Source organism: Bos indicus, chromosome 4 (genome assembly GCF_029378745.1).
Source record: "Bos indicus isolate NIAB-ARS_2022 breed Sahiwal x Tharparkar chromosome 4, NIAB-ARS_B.indTharparkar_mat_pri_1.0, whole genome shotgun sequence".
NCBI classification, from domain to species: Eukaryota; Metazoa; Chordata; class Mammalia; order Artiodactyla; family Bovidae; genus Bos; species Bos indicus.
Window position 1 is genome coordinate 66,048,106 of NC_091763.1, and position 20,510 is coordinate 66,068,615.

General features: G+C 39.0%; 1 protein-coding gene across 2 annotated transcripts in view; it reads right to left on the reverse strand.

The window, feature by feature from the left end:
• GARS1 (glycyl-tRNA synthetase 1) overlaps positions 1-20,510 on the reverse strand; it is a 53,683-nt gene that overhangs the window by 11,188 nt on the left and 21,985 nt on the right. The window contains exons 7-12 of one of the 2 annotated variants that reach the window (XM_070787890.1): positions 14,858-15,003; positions 12,309-12,458; positions 8,350-8,512; positions 6,740-6,904; positions 1,027-1,135; positions 99-243 (exon numbers count right to left, since the gene is read on the reverse strand). In XM_070787890.1, coding sequence (XP_070643991.1) covers positions 99-243; positions 1,027-1,135; positions 6,740-6,904; positions 8,350-8,512; positions 12,309-12,458; positions 14,858-15,003 — 878 coding nt within the window. Of the gene's footprint in view, positions 1-98; positions 244-1,022; positions 1,136-6,739; positions 6,905-8,349; positions 8,513-12,308; positions 12,459-14,857; positions 15,004-20,510 lie in introns of both variants that reach the window. The other variant, XM_070787891.1, reaches the window with a different exon arrangement.

Below are 20,510 nucleotides of genomic sequence, written 5' to 3' on the forward strand. Positions count from 1 at the left end.
AGTTTCTAAAGAAACTAATGTCCTCCTAATTTTCAAAACATGGCAAAGAGAACAGAGCTGAGTGGAGCCCACGTTAGAGCACATACCTTAACACTTACCCTTTTTCATTCAGTAGTTTCTCCATTTCTGTGATGTAACACTCATCACAAATGGCGAGGTACTCCATCACCAGCTTTGCATCCTTCTTGTACGCCTTACCAATTGCTCCCTTATTGGGTTCAAACTGAACAACATTGACTGTTTTGTATGAAGGGGTCAAGGAATACAAAGCTACAGAACTACCCCAGCACTTCAAGAAATGATCCTGAGGACAAGCCTTCATTGACTTAAAACAACTACCAGTTCCCTACTGGTATCCAAGATCCTCTGTATGCTGATTTCAAGTGCAAGATAAAACAACTACTCAGAAAATCATTCAGATAAACCCCACTCAAGATAAGTAAACATCATCAAAAAAGACTTTTTCAAAGTTACAATGAGATAAAGGGACATTATCTAATCAGCAATATAACCCAATACATAGCATAATGAACTTTGATAACAATTCATTCATTTCTTTATGTCTCGGCACAATAGGATCTACTTCTTGTCACCTCTAGCCCTTAGATGAACTCATAATCTCATTGTCTGGTGAAGGAAGGAAATTTCTCCTTTGCTGATCTACAGATCAAATGAGATAAATTATTTCATCATAAAAGGGCATTCATCTTTTAATAGAGAAAACATTCACCGAGCACCCTTTATCTAAAGAGCATGTATGTAGATGCAGGTGTTGGAAATGGCTGAGAAAAACTGGTCAACATCCTGAAAGATGCAGAGCATTTTTCTTTCAAGGACCAAACACTGAGTGGACACATGTTAGACTACAGGTAAAGAGAACAAGAAAGGAACGGTGAAACGCATAAAATGATTGGCTTAAATAAAGTGCCAAAACATCTCAGTTTATCCACAGAACAAGGTACAGTCTTGAACTTATCCATTTTCAAGATGTTTACTTCTGAGTTGCAGAAGTGATCAGAAAGGATATGGGCTCTTTCAAAGGTTTCTCGGCTACGAGTGGGACTTTGGTGGCCCTCGCATGACAAGACAGGTCATAACAGGAACGGTCAGCACATCCAACAATCTCGATCCAGCCCTGAGAAGACATAATAAACATCTGTAACTCACACAAGGTTCATTCACAAATGCATGCAGATTATACATACTCATGAATAATTCAATTACAGAATTTCCACTCAACTTTTACAAATGCTTGAAATGGGTACAGTTTTATACATCAAGTAGTAGCAATCTTATAATAAATATAATCCACACATGTACACAAAGTAGTCTTTTTATTTTCTGGACAGAATTATTTTGCCATATTGTGAATGTGGGGTAAACTAGTATTTGCTGGGATTTAGCTATGGAAATAAAATGTGAACCTAGACAAAACTTGTAGATCTCTATCAAATTTTTGACCAGAAGTCAAAATGAATCTGGTAGAAACTACTAGCACAACACTCTGTTCCATAAAATGCTTTAGCATTGATGGATTTTGGCATCCACAAGGGGTCACCGATGCAATGGACATGAACTTGGGCAAACTTTGGGAGATGGTGAGGGACAAGGAGGCCTGGTGTGCTGCAGTCCACGGGATCGCAAAGAGCTGGACACGACTGGGAGACCAAACAACAAGAGCAACAACAAGGGGTCTTAGAACCAATGCCCCATGGATTCCAAAGGACGACTGTAATGGTACCCTCCTGCCCATACAACTGTATTGTTAAAACTTGGCTCAAACCAAAGAATTTACACCTACAAAGTCATTACTCTCTGTGCACTTTTAAGAACTGCCAAAGAGAAGGGCATGGCTAGTGCAGAAGAGCTCTACACTAGCAAGTAAATCAGTCCTGGCCAGAAGTCGACCTCCCGAATTCCACAGGACACACGACAGCACACTCCCAGATTCTTCCTGTTGCCGCTCACGTGGAGGACCCAAGGTCAACCGAGCTCCCTTTTGTGAGTCAGCACAGAACATATGCACACACAAATCTAAACGCAGTGCTCACCTCAAAAAGTTTGTGGAGAAGGAAAACAACTTTCATAATCTTTTAAAAGCATGGAAGACAGTCAAGAGGAGGAAGAGTTTTACCAGTCTTTACCATGGAAAACAACAGTCAAGGGTAAGAGACCCAATTAGCCCCTTGAAAATCCCTTGTGGGTTCAGAGACCAACACAGGTGACAGAAAATAAGGTCAATAATAGCTCCAGGCAGGAAGGGGAGGACTCACCAAAGGGACTGGTAATCTGGGAGGAGGAGACACTACAGCAGACATCATGGCATTACAGTAGAAGAGCAGCAGAAACAAGAACATGCTATTAGGGTGCTGTGGTGATGGTCACTCTGAACGTAAGTGACAAAGATACGAAAGTAACACATGGGGGGAAATCCATTGGGAGTTAAGTTATATCACAGCATGCCCTGCACCTACAGTCTAGCTTATAACTCGTCACTGGAAGATATTTATGAGAAATTATAAGGAAAATAATACATCATGTATACATTTATCTGAATCATTAAAAAGGAAAGAAAAAGAAAACGAGACTACACTGGAGGAGGAAATGAACAGAGTGCTAATGCATCACATCAGCCTTGAAGGATAAACAGAATGGACATATGCCAAAATCAGGACTCAGAGATCAAGGAAAAACCTAAGAACTAAGAGGAATGTCAGCGTGCCGGCCTAACAATGATGGTGATACCAAAGTCACACTTGATTTTCGTATATTAGAAAGGCATTATTAAACTGGAACACAAATACATTAAATGTCATCTGTTTCCTCTTCTTTTTAATCTGTTAATTTAAGTAGGTAAACTCTGTGTAAGTACTGACCATATGGAAAGATCAAAGAAGAAATCCTACAAATGTAAACTTAGAGAGGACAGATGGACAAAGAGGAAAAAGGAACGTTATCTATGTTGTTACTTTATTGTTTTATTGGCCTTTTCCCTCTAAAAAGTTTTTGAAAAACTGTAATAGATTCAACAATACAGCCAGTCCTCTGTATCTGTGGTTTCTACATCTGCAGATTCAACTATGAATCAAAAGTATTTAGAAAAAAATTTTCAGAAAGTTCCAAAAACTTAAACTTTGCTGCAAACCTGGCAACTATTTGCAAAGCATTTATATTATGTTTGGTATCATAAGTAACCAGCTAATTGAAAGTGTATGGGAAGATGTGCATAGGGTCTACGTAGATACTAAGCCTTTTTATGTAAGAGACTTGAGCATCCCAGGATTTTGGTGTCAGTGGGGCTCCTGGAACAAAACTGAGGAATGACTGCATTCTCTTTCTACAAAGTGTCTACTGCTCTCAAAACTTGGCATCAGGTGACTGTACTAAATACACATCTCAGCTGGCCACAAATGTGGGCATTTGTGCTCAATCCAGTTTCCTACCCAACAAAAGAAAACTCAATAAAGAACAGGTACTGTTTAGATCACAGAATAAAACTTAATAACAGCATTACTATCACAGCAGTGGCAGGTTCCATTTCTTGTTAATCCCCAAGTCACTTTTCAAAAGCACAATCTAAAGTGTTTTCCAAGACTCTTAAGAACCTGTTATTTGAGTAAGAACCAAAGAGATAAAAGGCTTATTAGTTCAACAGATGTCTAGTTAGTCCTTCTCATAAATACTTATTTTTGCCTTTGATCCAGAGTTTGGGAAAATTCAACCATCACACCTAATAAGCTTTCCAAGCACATGTTACTGCATGGGGTGTTTCAAACAAAGAGGCAAAAATAAAACTCATATAAGCTCAGAAACCCCAGCACATAAAAATAACAAAACAGGAATTAAGGGGGAAAAAAAAAAGCTAAAAACATATAACTTGATCATCTGAGTCACTAAAGATGCCAACTAGTATATCTATGTTCTTAAACATATACTTACTCATTATCATTTACTAAAGATATTGATGAAGATATTTATGTACTAAATGGTGAAACTACAAAAATATGCCTGAGAATGGTAGACAACAATTTTGAGATCATGGTGACCCCTTAGGAGGGAGAAGAAAAGGTTAGAGCATTAACTGTATCAGTAACTTTTTTATTTAAAAAAATACAATATGAGGCACACAAAAAGAAAATATTCAAGTCTCTAAAGGAGTTTCCCCCTCTCCTTTAAAGTTTATTACTTCAGAGCTTTTGGTCTTGTTTAGTCCAGTCTTATGATCTTACACAAAATGTGAGGCCTAAGCTCAAAGCTAGGCCCACATTTTCCTTTTAATTTTTTCTTTAATTCTTTTAAATTTAGGTATAATTGACATATACAATGATATTAGTTGCAGGTATATAATGTAACAATTTGATATTTGTATATATTGCTAAATGATCACCGCAATAAGTCTAGGTAACATCCGCCACCTCACACAGTTATAATCGTGTGTCTGTGTGTGTGATGAGACCTTTTACAATCTACTCTCTAAGCAATTTTCAAATACACAATACAGTACTATTAACTGTAGTCACCATGCTGTACATTCCATCCTCAGGACTTCTCAGACCCACATTTTCTGACTTCCCATCCTTGAGGGTTTGGCCACAGCTCACAGTGACACTCAGAAAGGATGAGCAGGAGTGCAGTAGGGTTTATGAAAGCAGTGTACCAGGGGTTTAAGGGCAGGGGCGGGAAGTCAGACAGCCCTGCCTCACATCCCCGCTCCACCACTCCCCTGCTGAGACTTGGGCAAATCAACTAACATCTCAGCACTTCAGTCTCCTAAGAAATAGAACCAATGAATGGAATTATTGTGAGGATTACATAGGCTGATACACTTAGAATGGTATATAGCCCTTAACAATTACAAATACCAAATGAACAAACAAATGAAATGCCATTCAGGCAGGATTCAGAATCTAAATTGAAAACAGCAAGAATTTGGGTCTGGTTTAGCTTGAAATCTTCTCACATAAAACACTTTATTGGTTTAACTTGAAAATAAAAAGAGATTTCAGAATATCTAGTACATATAAAGAAACTAATGATCACCTATAATCCAAAACTAATTACCACTATCATTTAAGCAAACATATGTCAAGTAAGTTTGTGAAGAAAGTTAACATAACAAGAAAAACCTAACAGATTCTTTCCTAATTCAATAAAGTTAAAAGTATATGTTAAAAACAATATCAATAATAGTCACTACAGATATATGCATATATCATTATGCATATACACACGTGTATTTTTAGAACATCTTATTTATTTTTTAATTAGTGAGAAATTGCTTTATAATTTTGTGTTGGTTTCTACCGTACCTCATAGTTTTGATTTGCATTTCTCTAATAGTGAGCAATGTTGAGCATCTTTTCAAGTGTTTATTGGCTATCTGTCACTTGTGTATATGTTTTTAAAGCATATAAAATTACTTTGAATAGAGGTTGACAAATCAAGGTTCATGGAACTAAGAATAGTTTTTATGTTTTTAAAGAGTTGTTAAAAAAGAAAAAACAAAAAACAGAAGAGAGCCACAGAGATCTACAAAGCCTAAAACACTTACTATGTTTACTATGGAAAACGTTTATTGAGCCCCGATTGAGAAAACAGATATGGAACACTCTTGGGGAGCACACAGTTGGAAGTTTCACTTTTTATATAACACACTTAAAGAATTATTTTTCACTTTCCGTTTTACACAAAAAGGTTGTCATTTTTAAGTGACTTTTTTTTAACTGGAGCTCCTTGTGCTAAACAGCAGCTTCCCACTAGCTGTCTATTTTACAGACGGCAGTGTAGATACGTTAATGCTACTCTCTGTTCCGCCTGCTCCTTCCTACCCTGTGCCCACATGTCTGTTCTCTACATCTGCAGCTCTATTCCTGCTCTGCAAATAGATGCATCAGTACCATTAAAAAAAATTTTTTTTAATTAAAAAAAAAAATCTATTTTTTCAAAGAAAGACACTTTTAAAAGTTTTACTTTTTAAGAGAAACCAAGGGCATGTGAGAATCAAGGACCCTGAGTTAAGTCTCTGTTGGGTGAGAAGTCTCTCCAATATCAAATAAAGGAAATGCAGAAGACTCTGGGGCCCGCGTCTCGTGGCTGCTGCCCTGTTCCCACTGCTACCAATGCTAAAGCACCTCCTATATCCAAATGCCTTTCAATCCTAAACTTCAGTACTAATGTTCATGTCTGGGGGTGTGGGGGTGGGAAGGAACAGTGAAGAGGTAACCTGGAGGTCTTCTCTGAATTATTATTAAATACACAGAATTTGAGAAAAGGTAGTTCCTAAATAAGAGATCAGAATCTCCTAGTCTATCCCTCAAATCTACCAAACAGCTCTCCAAACGAAGAGCACTATGGGCTTCTTTACTCAGCCTGGCCACCACTTCCAGTATCTGCTGGGGTCCCTGTCAGGAAGGTGGCCATTCCATCTTAGCTGCGTTCAGGCATGTTACCAATCACACTGCCCACACCAGCAAAGGACACGCCAGGAACACACTGTCACCAGCCTTCTCTCTCTCTCTGTAAAAGCCATCCATATCTACAAAGGGATCCTGGGACATAAGGGTAGCCCCCCCTTATGACAGCACAGCGGGGCAACTACTTTTTCCATTTCGCTCAGGAAGAGATCTCTTTCCTTTTTGTTCCACTCTGACAAGAAGCACACAAAAGGCAACTTTGATATCCATGCTTCTAAGTTAACAATGTGAAAATCACATGGTTAGAGCCACTGCATTCTACTTACATAGGATGTTTTGGATTCAGCATCCCAACAGTCACAGGCATAATGGGCCATCTCATTCTCCATGTGCTGTCGGAAGCGGAGCTTCTCTGGAGAGACTCCAACCTTCACGAGGTAGAGGTAGATGCGGCCAATGAAATAGCCCAACACTGAGTTGTTAATCACACCCTAAAATAAATGAATAAACAAACTCATAGGTAAGTAGGCAAGCAACATGCAAACAAGCACAGAAGAATGAAAAAACCTACAAACATTAAGGCTTTTGAAGGCCAAGATACCATTTTCCATTGAGTTATTTATCATCTACTGAAAAATCTTTGAAACACAAAGCAAGCTAATTTATACAGCTTTCAGAATGATTTGAAATACCCAAAAATGTGATTAAGGCTATTTTCAAAAGTTTAACTGTCAAGCTAACAAGCAGATAATAGTGAATGATGTCATTCAAAATCTTTCCACCATACTCATTGGGTCAGCAAAAATTCAGCCTATTACCTCATACCTTCTAAATCTACAGTACTGAAAATGACATTCACAACAATTACCCTAAGGAATGGCATATATTCCTTCTGAATTAACAAAAGTCGTAAGACATGCTGAGGGGACTTTAATGTATTCTTATCCACTGAAATTTGCAAACCCCATATAGTATAAATCCCTTTACAACTTTAGTACAGAAGGGTTTTAGAAACTGTCTAGCCCCATCTCCTACCACCTGCAGGGCCCTTCTCTGCAAAAGGGCTGACAAATTATCACTCAGCCTCCACCTGAATATTTTCAGACAGGAAGCTCATTGTTCCCAGGGCAATTCATTCCATTATTAGGCAGCAACTACTGTTACCAAGTTTTTACTCACTCATTTCTCTAGGCAAATAATCATAGGGAAATTCTATTATATGCAAGCCCTTATCCCAATTGTTATGGGTAATACAGAAGAGTTTAAAATAGAAAGGGCTTGCTTCCTATGAGTCAAAATGTCTCCCCAAAAGAAGTCCATATTGTTAAAAGTCAGATTGATGGGGGACTTCCCTGGTAGTACAGTAGTTAAGAATCTGCCTGCCAACGCAGGGGACACGCGTTCAATCCTTAGGCCGGGAAGACTCCAGCTATGGTGGGGCAACTAAGCTGGTGCGCCACAACTACTGAGTCCGAGCTCTACAGCCTGCAGGCTGCAACTACCAAGCCCTCACACCACAACTACGCAAGCCTAAGACCTACAGCCGTGCTCCACAGCCAGAGAAGCCACCACAATGAGAAGCCCACGCCGCAACCAGAGAAAGTCTGCGTGCAGCAATGAAGACGAGTGTGGCCAAAAAAAAAACAAAAACTGATGCGGTACAATTCAAACCAACAAATTTTTTCCACATGCCCTGCTAAATTTTTTTTCATGTTAGTCCCAATGGCCCACACATTGGCATGTTCAGGTAATTCCCTCCCACTATAATAATACTGTGTAATAAATACTGTAAAAAAAAAAAAAAAAAAAAAAAACCCACATACTGTATCAAATAAAGTGACTGTCAAAATATTTTATCATCCAGTACACAGAATCTGCTGAGTGCTGAACTCCAGGAAGAAGTATGCTCTAAATTAAGTTACCTATGGAATCTTACCTGTTCAACAGCATCTCCCAGGCGCATTTTCCGAGCAGACTGTCCGCTGACCTGGGCTTTCGCTGAATACAAATAAAGGTAGAGGTCTGCCACATTCTGGAACTTGGGATGGTCTTTCTCACTGGGATCTACAAAATGCTCAATTTCTGCCATTGTGAATTCTCTGAAAGCAAAAATATAAAGGATAAAAGTGGCACACTCAAAAAAAAATAAACAAAGCCTTTATTTTAAACTTCATTTAACACTAACACAGAATGATACGGAAAATAGTTGTTAAGGAACAGATTGATACAGTTTTTTTTTAAATTAGGAAAACCCAGGAACTTCCCTGGTGATCCAGCGGTTAAGACTGCTTTTCAATGCAGGGATGTGGGTTCACTCCCTGGTTGGGAGTGATCTTGATCTTGATCCCACATGCCTCCTGGCCGAAAAACCAGAACATAAAACAGAAACAATAATGTAACAAATTCAATAAAGGCTTTAAAAATAGTCCACATCAAAAAACAATTTTTAAAAAATAAAATTAAGAGAATCTGAGCAAATGTCAGACACACACACAAAATGAGATACTGCATAGTGCCTTCCAAATAAAATGATTTTCTTTAAAGCACTGGCAAGTCTTTACTAATGTACACTAAATGAAGTGCCTGATACTTACTTTTCAAAGAATGGGAATTAAAAGTGAATTTAGCTTTTATAATAGTCTGATTTCTTCCTTTTTATTGCTCTGAACAAGTAAATGACTGATAATGGCACCATACAGCTGGTGTCTTTAGAGTAACAGCTTCCTAAATGATGTGTTATTCAAGGCAGAGGACACGGCATGAATTGAACAAGCTAACATCAAGCAAACTGCATAATGATGAGATAAATATGCACATAGTAATGGTTTCCCAAAAAGATTTCCCTGAATGGCAATTTAGTAGCTATTGGGGGGGAATGTTTTAAGTTAATTTTATGAGTCAAAATCAAACCTCTCTTCTTTAAAACACACACACACAATTTACTAGGGCACTTCCATGATTATCTCAGATGTTTTAGAAGTAATGAAAAATTGCTTAAATGGGTCCTAAAAATACATGAAATGCATTGCGAAAGAGCTTTGATTTCTTTTTTACTTTTACTTTTTAATGTCATCTCTTATTCAGTCCAGCAGCACCTATACCTTAATTGCCTTTCAAAAGCTATCAAACATCTTCTGCGAGCACAGAAATGAGAGACAGACAGAGAAGCTTGATGTCTGTCCTCACAAAGCTTCCAACCAGGACAGCAGCAAGAGAACACTTAAAATGAAGGGCAGATCAATATAAGGACCCTGCCCAGAATCCCCAAATAATCAGCTGCCAAAGTCTTTCCATCTGTTCTGTCAATTAATCCAAGCTCACAGACAGGAGATGGAAATCAACACCAACACTGACTGTATCAGCTGTCTCTTGTCTTTGAGTTCAGAGACTCTACCTGGAACTGTGGAGACAAAATAGTCATCAGACTAGAAGACAGAGCCAGATAATCAAAATGAAATTTAATTAAAAAAAATTTCATATGAACAAATGATACTCCCCACCTAAACCAAAGGGATCACAGCTATACAAAGACTTAGCCACCTGCCAATTCTAGGTCAAGAAGAAGCTGTAACATTAAACAAGCTGTAGCCCTGCTGCTGCTGCTGCCGCCAAGTCGCTTCAGTCATGTCAGACTCTGTGCAACCCCACAGATGGCAGTCCACCAGGCTCCCCCGTCCCTGGAATTCTCCAGGCAAGAACACTGGAGTGGGTTGCCATTTCCTTCTCCAATGCATGAAAGTGAAAAGTGAAAGGGAAGTCGCTCAATCCTGTCTGACTCTTAGCGACCCCATGGACTGCAGCCTACCGGCTCCTCCATCCATGGGATTTTCCAGGCAAGAGTACTGGAGTGGGGTGCCATTGCCTTCTCTGGGTCCTAGTCTTACCATGGAATAAAAACCATGGAGATACTGACTTGTGAAGGATGAATGGATTTCCACCCAGGATCCTGCAGAGGCACATGACAAAATCAACCAAAATCCAGAAAACCAGGGAATAAAATGGCAGGAAGCCCCATTGGACTTTCCTCCATTAACTCCTGGGACCGTTTGTCTAAACTGCTTTCCCTGTTTATCACTTTTTATTCCATAGGCTCCAAGTTTTGCCTTACTTCATGGTCCTTTATAATCATCCAACGGTTACTCTCTTTGATGTAAATCCTCTCCAAAACACTGGCTTTAGACAAGCTCAGTCTCAGACAGCTTACTCAGTATTCTGAAAGCATGCTTGCAGACACTTCCTTTTCCAAAAGCAAAAGGAAAAAAGACATGAAGAAACCCAGAAACTGAGAAATAAGACAAATTCAAGTCTGACGAGTTTTTCAATGTTACAATACCAGTTAAAATTTAGGACTACTTTTCATTTTGCAGCAAGGCTCAGCGGGTCCTCCCCATTCTACTTAAGTTGTACAAGCTCCTTCCTCATGAACTCTCCCTTTTCTAGACCATTCAGCTGAAGGGACTACAGGCCTGAAGATAAAGTCTGGTGAGAACATAGGAGCGTTTCCTCAGAGGGTGTCACCAGGACTCACAAGATTAGGCAGGGGCTTTGCACGCTCTGATAATTACAGGCGGGATATGCTATGCTTGATGCTTGTAATTACAGCAAGTAAGAACTGTAGTTCAGTTGGTAAAGAATCCGCCTGCAATGCAGGAGATCCCAGTTCGATTCCTGGGTTAGGAAGATCCCTTAGAGGAGGGCATGGCAACCCACTCCAGTATTCTTGCCTGGAGTATCCCCATGGACAGAGGAGCCTGGCAGGCTACACTCCATGGGGTCACAAAGAGTCGGGCACGACTGAGAGACTAAGCACAGCATGACAAGAAAAGAACAGCTGCTGGGGCTGTGGAAAATACTGTGGAGTCTAAGAAAGTGAAATTTACCAACATAGCCCATTTTTATATGAAATTTATTACCTTAAAATATCAGGAAGAAAATGTATAGAAATTGCAAAAAACCTAAGTCATAAATAGCTAACTCATAATGAGAAAAACATAACTCAGCAGTGCCAAGATGTCTTCCTGCACATTCTTGGATACATTGACAAAGGGAGGTTATTGGAATAGAGACAAGAGACTGTCTAAACTAGAGTAGACAGAAGCAAGCTTGCTAGCTGGACTTTCTGTCATAAAGGTGCCCCAAATATGTGGAGGAATACCAATTGGCTACTGAAACACCCTCAGCCCAACACCAGTAACACTGTCTGTCCTGGATGCCTGGGATGGCCCTCCTGCCATAACCCTCACCTCCTTCTTCCTCACCCTACTCTCATCTCCACCACCACTTCCAGGAAATGCCTGCGTCGACAATCAAGATCTTACCATCCTCAAAACAGAACATGAACAAGGGGAAAAGATCATTTTGCAGCAGCTGTGAAACGTCAGCTATTCACCCTTTCCGTTCAAACCACACAGTCGCTCAAAGCTGCCCATCATCCCAGAGACTACAACTGAAGGTAACAAACATAAAACAAACTTTTTTGGAGGATAAAAAGAAAGATATAATCATGTAAGAAAGGACTTCCCTGGTGGTACAGTGGATAAAAATCTGCCTGCCAATGCAGGGGACACGGGTTTGATCCCTGGTCCAGGAAGATTCCAAGTGGCGGGGAACAACTAAGCCTGGGCGCTACAACTCCTGAGCATGCACCCTAGAGCCGGTGCTCTGCCACAGGAGAAGCCGCCCCAGTGAGAAGTCTGTGTACCGCAACAAAGAGCAGCCCCTGCTTGCCTCAACTCGAGAAAGCCCGTGAGCAGCAACGAAGACCCAGTGCAACCAAAAATAAATTAAACAATGATGTAAGAAAGAAGAAAGCTGTTTCAAATCAGCAAGCCTTTGTTTCCACTTCAATGCAAAAGTCACTCACTAATTTCACCAGCAGAACACCATGGGTGGTACCTGACTCTGATCAGTCCAGATCGAGGGGAGATCTCATTTCTGAAAGAATTTCCAATCTGGGCAGCAGCAAAAGGCAACTTTCCTTGGTTGAATTCCAAAAGCCGTTTGAAATTCAGGAAAATCCCCTGTGCAGTTTCTGGTCTCAAATATCTATAAATTTAAACAAATCAGTCTGTTACAAAGGAAGAAATCATGTTTCCCAATAAATCTGAAATTCTAGATACAATTCCTAAAAGTCCTAAATATACTATTCACACAAAGCTGTATGGGCCCTAAAAATGTTTTAGAAATAGATATTTTCTATTCTCACACAGGTAACAGAGAAGGTATCAGGTGATTGGTATGGAAACACCACTGTTAGAAATGTCATTTTATTTCATCATTCCAGTGAATCAAAGATGACTTCTCTCATGATGTCTCTAAAACTTCGGATATTCTTCGGATATTCTCCTGATTCTCACTTACTTTGGAGGCAGATGACAATTTTAGATCCTTTTAAAAATGAAGTTAAGCATCCCTCTGCTGTTAACCCACATCGAAGCATAACCATGGAACTATTAATAAAAAAAAGCCAGTACAGGCTGACAATTAACATCAGAACTCACTCAACAAAACCATTACACCACGGCAGGCAATTTTCAAGGCTTTTCATATCATTTTCTTCTTTGTACCCAGAGACACAAAGAAACAGGGAAATCCAGAATGATCAAATCTTTGTAGTAGTTTGTACTTTCAGCCCAAGGCTGCTTCTGATTTTCTCCACATTTTAAAAAGACACAGTCACTCAAATATATCATTATAGCCATTGCTTTCTTTTCAATTTCACAGAAAATATTCTGTGCAAAATATCACATAAGAGAGCAGTCTCAAGAACCTACTTCAAAAGAAACGTTTTATAGAAAAAAATTTTAAAACAAAAAATAAAATTTTACCTTCTTCTCATTCTAATATACCAATTCTTTTTATTTTTTGTTTTTTATCCAAATATAAGCATAGTTACAGTTACTCTGCATATTTATTAAGTAGAATGTACTAAATTATGAATTCTTTCTTTTATGCTTTTCCATTTTATAAAAAACAGTAAAATTTTCTTAACAGTTGTATTCTACTAAAATAAACTACTATAATTTATTAAGCAGTCCTCAAATTACTGGATGAAAAGGTCATTTTTACTTTCAATTTATATACTCTTTTTTTGGGGGGGGGCAAAGTAGTCACATTTATTTTCACATTCATAATAAAATCCCACTATGTTATTGCTTAAAGACACAGAGCCAAGAATTAGATGTTACAAACCTCTTTCAGAGCACAGGTTATCTTGAATTATCTTTTAAAATCCTCTTTTAAAGCAAGAATAGTTAAGGACATATTAAAACTAGCTGTTTTTTATTTTTTCACCAAGAACTTTACTGAACAACATTTTTGCTGTTTTGTTCCACTACCTTCTATCATTAATTAATACACTCTTGATAAGTATACCTTCCTTTCCTTTTGAATTCTTTCCTTAGATAAATTCACAGCAGTGGGAAAGCAGGTCAGAGGTCATGGCCCATTTTATGACTCTATATTAACAAAATGAAAGGCTCATCCTTTGCCTCTTTCCACAAAATATCCTGAATCAGCCCACTGTCTTACTCCAATAATACACTGTCACAGTTCATTTTTGTTATTCTTTACTCTCTACTCCAGGAAACATGACCTAGCTTTATCTAGCAAAACCTATCCTGTCTTACCCTAAAATGAGACCATGAGAAAAATATCTGAGGCTACGAAATGGAATACTCTGACTAAGTTTGCTAACAATGAACAAAGACTCTGGACATATAAATTCTGGATCATACTGCAAACTGTTGCAGGTTTTCTACTCTTATCTGCAAAAACCACCTTTTAATGAATCAACATGCTAAACGTAGCCTGTCCAATAGGGTAGGCCACTAGCCACACGTCTAGTGATTAAGACTCTGTTCCACCACAGGGGCCACAGGATCCATTGCTGGTTGGGGAACTAAGATCCCACATGCCATGTGGCATGGCCAAAAAATAAATAAATAAGTTTAGAAGTTCAGTTCCCCAGAAGCACTAGCCCCATTTCAAATGCTCATCGGCCACATGGTAGTGGTTAGTGGCTACCATATTGGACAGGAACAGCTTATAGACTATCTCCACCACTGCAGAAAGTCCCACCGGGCAGTGTGACCTACACTGAATGGTTTCTAAAGTCTCCCTCAACAAGTTCAATAGCCTTCAAAATCAATCTTCAACACTCTCTCCTGCCCTATGCAGTAATAACTATAAGAAGTGATGATTACAGACTTCTGTATTTATGCCCTCCCCCAAATGACAATATATACTACAAAAAAAAAAAAAAAATTATACTTAGGAAGAATTAGAGGAAATAAAATTTTAAAATATATCATTATTTCTCCTTAATATATTTGTCTGTACTTCCTACTCATTTTTCAAACATTTTCCTTCATGGTTGATATTAATATTTACCTTTTATTACAAGTAGTTATAATAATATTACATAAACAATAAATGATACATACCCAGGCATGTTTCCTCCAGGTCCAATGAAGGTCTTAAACATTAAGTTAAAAGGCACTGGAGGGGAAAGATCATTTCCAGTAGTGGGAGATTTTACATTATAGTTTACAAAAAGATCTGCAAGTTCTTGCTGTCCATAGTTATCAAGCTAAAGAATACATCAAGAAAATGATTAGTGTAAGAGACTGAGAAAAAATAAGGCATAACAATAAAATATTATATTAAAACCCCACCCACCATTAAAATTCACCCAAAATAAAAATATCAGATTAACCTAATCTTCAAGATATCTATATTAAACCATACCCAACTTACATAGCTTACATTCACCAACAGAGAAATAGAGTGTCTTTGTAGGACTGACCTAAAAACGTGTACCATTTCACAATGAAAGATAAGGCAAAATATCTCTTTTCAATTATAATAGTTATTGGTTGGCAAGAATCATGCAAATAACTTTACACAATGAATTTTACTACTCTGTATACTTAAGAGTCAGGTGCACTTCCCTGTCTATTAATTAAATATCCATGTAACTCCTCTCCCATTAGACATTATGCTGCTAAGCTGCTAAGTCACTTCAGTCGTGTCTGACTCTGTGCAACCCCATAGACGGCAGCCCACCAGGCTCACCTGTCCCTGGGATTCTCCAGGCAAGAACACTGGAGTGGGTTGCCATTTCCTTCTCCAATGCATGAAAGTGAAAAGTGAAAGTGAAGTCGCTCAGTCGTGTCCGACCCTCAGCGACCCCACGGACTGCAGCCTTCCAGGCTCCTCCATCCATGGGATTTTCCAGGCAAGAGTACTGGAGTGGGGTGTCACTGCCTTCTCCGTTAGACATTATGGGAGAAGCTTGAAGGCAGAAGCTGTGTCTTATTCACTTCTGCATTTCCCAGTGCACTGCACATCCTATACATTGATGATCAATGCCAAACCCTCTAAAATGATATACGATCTCCAATTCAAAAACCTCGAATGACTATGACAAATCATCTAATAGTAAAGAATATTTAAAACTTAAAAAACATCTAATAAAAATAATTAGATAAATCAACTAATGATTTATGGCCACTCAGGATCAGAAAACACTGGGTAAATTGCCCAACTCCACCATGGATAGGTTGTGTGATTCAGGATCAAGTTCCTCCCTAACCTCTCTGAGCCTGTTTGCTTATCTGTAAAATGGGGAGAACAGACTTTACCTCGTTTCTTAGCCACAAAGAGTGAATCAATACCTTTTAGATAAACTATTAATATCATGCTTCATAAAGCTGAGAAGGAATCACAAGCATTAACAGATGCAGAAAATGCTATTATATGCTGAAGCAACAGATGGGCCTCTGCCCAGGAAATCCTTTGGGGCCATTTCAGTATCAGGCCACTTCCATGGGTTTCTAACACTTCACTGAAGATTAAATTGATAAGAATACAGAACTGACCCTTGAACAACACATGTAACTTACAGCCAGCCCTGTCTATCCACAGTTATTCTGTATCTGCAGATTCAACCACCTAAAAACTGTGTAGTACTGTAGAATTTACTACTGGAACACATCACAGTGTACATGGACTCGCAAAGTTCAAACCATGCTGTTCAAGGGTCGACTGTGTGTGTGTGTATGAGATATCACACACATATATGATATGGCAATCAAAATCAAAATCCAAACTGTTTTTCTGGAACATGTACCTGATGAAACAGAAAGTCAGTGCTCAAACTATAAATTCTGACTTAACAAAACAACTACTTCCTGTTTCAGACAATTTATTTGGAAATGAACGAAGCTGTTAAGATCAAAGACACATACACACAAAATCCCTAATAAATCTAAAATCCTGAATGCAAAAGAGAATAATTTAGGTGTAATCTGAGGTGCTTTTCATGTCTTCTTTCTAGTAAGGGTCATGTCTTTGGAAAAGGAAGGAAATGAGAAATGAGGGTGTGGCCGTAACAGTATCAAAGTACAAGAATTCATTTTCTAAGCCATAAGCAACAACGTGGAAGAAATGAGTTTCAAAAAAGGAATAAAAATACTTCACATGGCCCTAAATAAATTGGCAGATGAATCAATAGCCAGATTAAGAAGTTTTTCAATTTAAATGATGAAGGAGAAAATTTCTCACCTAATGTTGGGAAAGCCAGATACTGCAGAGGAAAATCAGTAGGTTTAAAAAACTCAAGGCAACAGTGGAGAAGTGTCCAGTATTTTCCATCAGGAAAGCAGTGTTAGGGAGTCCTCAGTTTAGTCGCTCAGTCATGTCTGACTCTTTGTGACCCCATGGACTACAGCATGCCAGGCTTCCCTGTAAATCACCAACTCCCGGACCTTACTCAAACTTATGTCCATCAAACTGATGGACCTTACTCAAACTGATTCCATCCAGCCATCTCATCTTCTGTCATCCCCTTCTCTTCCCGCCTTCAGTCCTTCCCAGCATCAGGGTCTTTTCTAGTGAGTCAGTTCTTCGCATCAGGTGGCCAAAGTATTGGAGTTTCAACTTCACCATCAGTCCTTCCAATGAATATTCATGACTGGATTCCAACATTCCAATATTCCAATGAATATTCACGACTACGATTGACTGGTTGGATTTCCTTGCAGTCCAAGGGACTCTGAAGAGTCTACTCCAACATCACAGTTCAAAAGCATCAATTCTTTGGTGCTCAGCTTTCTTTACAGTCCAGCTCTCAAATCCATACATGACTACTGGAAAAACCATAGTTTTGACTAGATGGACCTTTTTTGGCAACGTAATGTTTCTGCCTTTTAATATGCTGCCTAGGTTGCTCATAGCTTTTCTTCCAAGGAACAAGCATCTTTTAATTTCAAGGTTGCAGTCACCATCTTCAGTGATTTTGGAGCCCAAGAAAACAAAGTCTGTCACTGTTTTCATTGTTTCCCCATCTATTTGCCATGAAGTGATTTCACCAGATGCCATGATCATAGTTTTCTGAATGTTAAGCTTTAAGCCAACTTTTTCACTCTCCTCTTTCACTTTCATCAAGAGGCTCTTTAGTTCTTCTTCACTTTCTGCCATAAAGGTGGTGTCATCTGCATGTCTGAGGTTACTGATTATTTCTCTCGGCAATCCTGATTCCAGTTTGTGCTTCATCCACCCCAGCATTTGGCATGATGTACTCTGCATATAAGTTAAATAAGCAGGGTGACAATATACAGCCTTCATTCATGTACTCCTTTTCTGATTTGCAACCAGTCTGTTGTTCCATGTCCAGTTCTAACTGTGCTTCTTGATCTGCATACAGGTTTCTCAGGAGGCAGGTCAGGTGGTCTGGTATTCCCACCCCTTATAATTTTCCAGAGTTTGTTGTGGTCCACACAGTCAAAGGCTTTGGCATAGTCAATAAAGCAGAAGTAGATGTTTTTCTGGAACTCTCTTGCTTTTTTGATGATCCAGCGGATGTTGGCAGTTTGATCTCTGGTTCCTCTGCCTTTTCTAAAACCAGCTTGAGTATCTGGAAGTTCATGGTTCACATACTGTTGAGGCCTGGCTTGAAGAATTTTGAGCAGTTTGAACATTCTTTGGCATTGCCTTTCTTTGGGATTGGAATGAAAACTGACCTTTTCCAGTCCTGTGGCCACTGCTGAGTTTTCCAAACTTGCTGGCATACTGAGGGCAGCACTTTCAGAGCATCATCTTTTAGGATATGAAATAGTTCAACTGGAATTCCAACACCTCCACTAGCTTTGTTCGTAGTGATGCTTCCTAAGGCCCACTTGACTTCGCATTCCAGGTTGTCTGGCTCTAGTTGAGTGGTCACGCCACTGTGGTTATCTGGGTCATGAAGATCTTTTTTGTACAGTTCTTCTGTGTATTCTTGCCACCTCTTCTTAATATCTTCTGCTTCTGTTAGGTCCATACCATTTCTGTCCTTTATTGTGCCCATCTTTGCATGATATGTTCCCTTGGTATCTCTGATTTTCTTGAAGAGATCTCTGCTGCTGCTGCTGCTAAGTCACTTCATTCTTGTCTGACTCTGTGCAACCCTATGGACAGCAGCCCACCAGGCTCCTCTGTTCATGGGATTCTCTAGGCAAGAATACTGGAGTGGGTTGCCATTTTCTTCTCTAGAAGAGATCTGTAGTCTTTCCCATTCTATTATTTTCCTCTATTTCTTTGCACTGATCACTGAGGAAGGTTTTCTTATCTTTCCTTGCTATTCTTTGGAATTCTGCATTCAAATGGGTATATCTTTCCTTTTCTCCTTTGCCTTTTGCTTCTCTTCTTTTCTCAGCTATTTGTCAGGCCTCCTCAGACAACCATTTTGCCTTTTTGCATTTCATTTTCTTGGGTACGGTCTTGATCCCTGTCTCCTGTACTGTCACGAATCTCCGTCCATAGTTCATCAGGCACTCTGTCTATCAGATCTAATCCCTTGAATCTATTTGTCACTTCCACTGTATAATCATAATGGATTTGATTTAGGTCATACCTGAATGGTCTAGTGGTTTTCCCTACTTTCTTCAATTTAAGTTTGAATTTGGCAATAAGGAGTTCATGATCTGAGCCACAGTCAGCTCCCAATCTTGTTTTTGCTGACTGTAAAGAGCTCCTCCATCTTTGGCTGCAAAGAATATATCAATCTGATTTCAGTATTGGCCATCTGGTGATGTACATGTGTAGTCTTCTCTTACGTTGGAAGAGGGTGTTTGCTATGAGCAATGCGTTCTCTTGGCAAAACTCTGTTAGCCTTTGCTCTGCTTCATTTTGTACTCCAAGGCCAAATTTGCGTATTACTCCAGGTATCTCTTGACTTCCTATTTTTGCATTTCAGTCCCCTATAATGAAAAGGACATCTTTTTGGGGTGCTGGTTCTACACTCAGCCTTACTTATTCATACACAAGGTAAAGAAAATCTTATTTCTTGGATGAAAAAAAAAAAAAAAAGCATTGGTTGTTTTTTTTTCCTCATCCAAGGAAGTAAATAAAATTTAAGAGATGAGCTGTGGTGGATTTCATGATCAAACATGGTGCTGGAGAAATACTTTGCTTAAAAGGATAAATGAGGTTAGAAATCAGCAACATTCACATACAGGCATGTGATCCTCCTGGGGCAAAGGTGTGCAATATTCATCAATTTTTAATGCAGTTTGTGGCCCCCCAAAAAGGATAAGAACTACTTCTGATATAGAAGGTATTTCTGCATTTGGCTAAAAGTCAGAATAGATGATCTCAACGCCTTCCCTAAAACTTGTCAACTTAAATACAAAACTAAAGGTCTACAGGAAAAGCAGGGGCCTGCTCCATCAGGTTCTAAGAACAGCACATAGTCATGGACAGTCCAATCAGAAGTAGATAAAGTGGCTGATGAGACAGCCTCACACAGATGTCTGCCCCAAATCTGCACACTGAACACTATCCATCCTAGACATTGTCCTGATTTTTGCTATTAAATCCAGAAAACTGGTTCCTGAGGAGAGAAAACTAATTTCATTTCTATTTACACTGACTTGCTAGTTTGGCAGAAATAAAGGGTTAACTATAAAACGCTAACAGAGAAAATAAAAACACAAAAACAGATGATATGAAGGACAGAAGGTAAGCTCTCCTTCTTTACTATTGTGACCAGGTCAGCACAACATGGAATTCAAGTCATCAAATGCTGAAAAGAAAGACAGCACCTACCTGGGTTAT